General features: G+C 51.3%; 2 protein-coding genes across 2 annotated transcripts; one reads left to right on the top strand and one right to left on the bottom strand.

Annotated features, from left to right (window-relative positions):
* On the top strand, positions 1-1,345 carry T310_10257 (uncharacterized protein; the record flags this gene model as incomplete). The annotated part of the gene is made up of 2 exons (XM_013467324.1): positions 1-385; positions 477-1,345. Coding segments are annotated over 2 exons (1,254 nt in total), but the record flags the coding sequence as incomplete, so codon positions are not given.
* Positions 1,346-1,820: 475 nt separating this feature from the next.
* Positions 1,821-3,203, bottom strand: T310_10256 (Actin cytoskeleton-regulatory complex protein end3; the record flags this gene model as incomplete). The annotated part of the gene is made up of 3 exons (XM_013467323.1): positions 1,821-2,560; positions 2,641-2,806; positions 2,892-3,203. The coding sequence occupies 3 exons, from the start codon at positions 3,201-3,203 to the stop codon at positions 1,821-1,823; spliced, it is 1,218 nt and encodes a 405-aa protein (XP_013322777.1).
* Positions 3,204-3,939: the final 736 nt, after the last annotated feature.

The raw sequence follows: 3,939 nt of genomic DNA, 5'->3' as shown, positions 1-3,939 counted from the left end.
TCTGAACAGAAGGAACTGTATCGCGAGATTCTCAACGGCACCGCCCGTCAGTTCTTGGAAGATAAGGCCGTGGAAAGGATCGAAGCTAGAAATGCCAGTGAAAGACCGTCGCGCGCGGCGAGCTTGAAGAGAAAGTCGGAAGACAGCGAATCTACGTCTCCTAGCAAAAGCTTGAAATCGAGTCGCTCTTCTACGCCGGCCAGTCTTGCAAGCTCAGGCCGTAGGCGGGGAGGCCGTCCAAATTACAAGGATATCAGTGACCGTGAGTTCAATGCCAAGCTGCGCAGAATGGAGAATGGTATCGAAGAGGAAGAACCAGAAGAGCCAGAGCTGGGCGAAACTGAACAGGAAGAGATTGAGAGGGCCAAGACAATTAAGCTAGCCAGTATGTTCGGTCCTTGCCCGAAATTTGCTTTCTCTTGTTTCAATTTAGTTCATTGTCTTTACCTGTGGCTTGACACTAACATTTTCATCAGAGAAGGAAATTGCCAACAAAAAGCTTCAGAACCCCGTTATGCAGGCCCGCTTGGCCTGCAATTCTCCTCACAATTTCTATTGGCCCTGGGGTGACGACTCGTCTACGGTGGATGAGACGTTGGTTACGGCATCCGGGAAAATGCTTCTTCTCGATCGACTGGTTCCTTGTCTCATGTCGAAAGGGCACAAGATTCTTATCTTTTCTCAGTTCAAGACACAGCTCGATCTCCTCCAAGACTGGGCCACTCAACTGCGGTCCTGGAAGTGTTGTCGCATTGACGGCGCTGTGAGCCAGGCTGATCGCCAAGCTCAAATCAAAGCCTTCAACACCGACGATAACTACAAGATCTTCCTGCTGAGCACGCGAGCGGGTGGTCAGGGGATCAATCTCACGGCTGCCGACACCGTCATCCTGTACGATTCCGACTGGAACCCACAACAGGACCTCCAGGCCCAGGATCGCGCACACCGAATCGGCCAGACGAAACCCGTGATCGTCTACCGTCTCGCGACCAAAGGCACCGTGGAGCAGACACTCCTCGAAAAGGCCGACTCGAAACGCCGGCTCGAGCGCCTCGTCATCCAGAAAGGCAAATTCAGGAGCCTCCTCGACCCCGGCACCACGCAGAACGACATCGAGGAGCTCCTCAAGGCGCTCGGAGAGGACGAATTCGAGCAGTTCGACGTCGAGGGCAACAATCCCGAGTCCCTTCTGTCGCAGGAAGACCTCGACATCCTCACCGATAGGAGCGAAGAGGCGTACGCACGAGCCGAGAAAGGTCTGGAGAAGACCGGACGCGCCTTTACGGCCGTCGAGACGAAGGGGTTAGACCAAGGGGGTATTATGGCCGAACTTACCGTGCGATGAGTGATATTTGACGATTGATAACGTTGCTACGAGCAAGCATCTATTGGGAGTTGAGTTTCTCATTGTCGTGCCTTTCTTTTTTTGCGACTCGATTTTGAACTGGTGGGAGTTTTTAGGGCGTAGGTCTATGGATGGTCGGGACTAGGGCGGCGTTTGGGCAATTACAGGGTACTTGTATCTGGTATTCTGGATTTCTTTTTCTCTCTCTCTCTGCCTTTACGTCCTGTACAATAATTACTTCACTTTTTTTTTCGTTTCTGTGCGATTAATAATAATGCGAGGAAGAGAGAACCATGTCCGGGTAGACAAGAGACAGATTTGAATCACAATAATGACAATACTATCCCTATGCAAAATTGCGCCCATACTCCCTTCCATAGAAGATGGCTGTACAGACGATAAGAAAAAAAAATCATAAATCGGTCACAGAAGAACCGAAATAGTATAATATGTACATTGCCCCTAACGTATATTTCTATCGCCGGGCCTTCTCATCTTCGATCTGCCGCCGCAGATCCTCCAAAACCTCATTCCGTTTCGCGAGGTGGTTCTTCAGCCCTTCAACCTGCTCACCGACCGCCTTAACATCCTCGCGAAGTCTCTCCAGGTCTTGTCCTTCCTTGGCGCGGCCGGTGCCTTCTCGTAGTTCGCGGAGCACGCGTTCCTTGTATTCCAAAAGCTGCAGCGCCTCCTTTTTTATCAATGCCCAGTTTGGTCGGCCGTCGTTCCGCGGGCGTTCCCGGTCTCGCCTCTGCTCCGCGGCGCGGTTGGCGGCTTCCAGCTTGGCCTCGAGCTCCGATAGCTCCCGTCGGAGTCGGACCTTTTCCCACTCCTCATCCTGGATCGTGTTGCTGAAGTCGGTACCTTGGGGACGGTAACTGGACTTGACACCCAACCGACTCAGATACGTATCGCCGAACTTGGCCTTGCGGCCAGTGGGGGTCTCGGTATCCCCGTCTACTCCCCACCGCTGCGCAGGACGGACATTATCAATCTGGTAGTCAATCTTGTTGGACTCAAAAGAGGCGCGCAGAGATGGCGGAACAGTGCGCGGGATGCGATAACCCTCGTGCCGATAATTCAGAATATGAAGGAAGGCGAGCGTGGCATCTTTGTTGATGGAAGGTGACGCGGAAGGGTTGACGAGGTTCCACGCCGATCGTATATCGGTGTCTGGTACGTCCAGTGAATCATAAAGGGGTTGTAAGGATTCGACTGTGCAGAAAAAGATGTATCAGCATCCACGCATGTACGGTGCAAAGGGCGGGGCACGATAAAGCACGGGAGTCACGAACATGTTATCTCTCCACGATGATTTCTGTTGGCATCGTAGATTTCTTCATATTTTGCTTTGTCAGACGGGCTCATATACCAGTCAAACCCATCCTTCAACCCCTGCGACTCATCTTCGTCTTCTATCCTCTCAAATTGTTCCTGGCGACCGCTTAATGCCTGGGCGGCCTGAACTAAATGCGCTTTGGATTCGGGAATCAACCAGTCTGGCAATGCGCGCGGGACTTCTTGATATTCCTATTTCCACACACACCCACAATATTAGCCAAGGTTCCCTGGCTCTTGTGATGTCCGGCATGAGCTCGACATATGGGTGCCACTTTACCCCATTGACAAGATCAAAGATCAGTCGCATAGCGACACAAAACTCCTCAAAATCCAGCTCCCCATCTCCATCGAGGTCCGACAGATCCCAAACCTTCTCGAGCTGCTCATCACGAAGCCGGCTATTCCGGAGGACGCTGGCAGCCTGCGAGTTGTTCAGACGGGGCTGGCCATTGGTGAGTGACGAGAAGATCTCCCAATACCGCTCGATTTCCCACTGCTCGATTCTCTTGTTCGACATGGTGCCTGCCACTGCCACTCCCACAGACCGAGAACCGAAAGAGAAACGACAGCAGCAGAAATGAGAAGCGGCGGAGAAGTGGTTCAATGGGTGGTCGCTGTTGTTGTCCGGGTCAGGCAGGCCGCTTGCTTGCTTTCCCGTATTGGAGCATCTCCACAGCTTCCCGGCGCCAGCATCGCCGTCCCAGCGCCCCCGTCGGATCAACCTATTTCCGTTGCGATTATCGCCCTTCGAAGCCAGCACAGGGCACGCAATTGTCATTGATGCTATGTCTGCTTGAGTAAAGATAAATTATTGCGTGTAACGAATATTTATCACGATGTTCAGCCCTTGGCCATTGGCCCACCAGGCATAGGCTGAGTCGATCGATGTATTGTGAAGGATTGCTTTAGTTGCTGTGTAATTGAATATATTCAGAGACGACAGCATCTATCGCACAGAACAGTCTTCTTTAACGTGTCAAAACCATTCTTGCCCTCAGATGCCAGAAGAATTGTTCCTTACCCGTATTGGCGCTATTATTAGTATCCTCAGACAGATAACCTACCAGTAGTTTGGCGTTTTGGCTAGTATGGAGGTTGAGCAGAGGCCATTAGTAGGGGAGGACTTGGCTTTTCAAAGTGCTGGCAGTATATCTTTGTCTATATCGATTAGCAATATTCTAAATATTAACAAGAAATATTAACAAGAGACTTGGTTTATACGACCATTTATAGGCAAAGCTTGTCCAGACATA

The sequence above is a fragment of the Rasamsonia emersonii genome, assembly GCF_000968595.1.
Source record: "Rasamsonia emersonii CBS 393.64 chromosome Unknown ctg1118621762453, whole genome shotgun sequence".
Taxonomy (NCBI): Eukaryota; Fungi; Ascomycota; class Eurotiomycetes; order Eurotiales; family Trichocomaceae; genus Rasamsonia; species Rasamsonia emersonii.
Note: the sequence above shows the minus strand (reverse complement) of the source record. Positions and strands in the feature narration are given on the sequence as shown.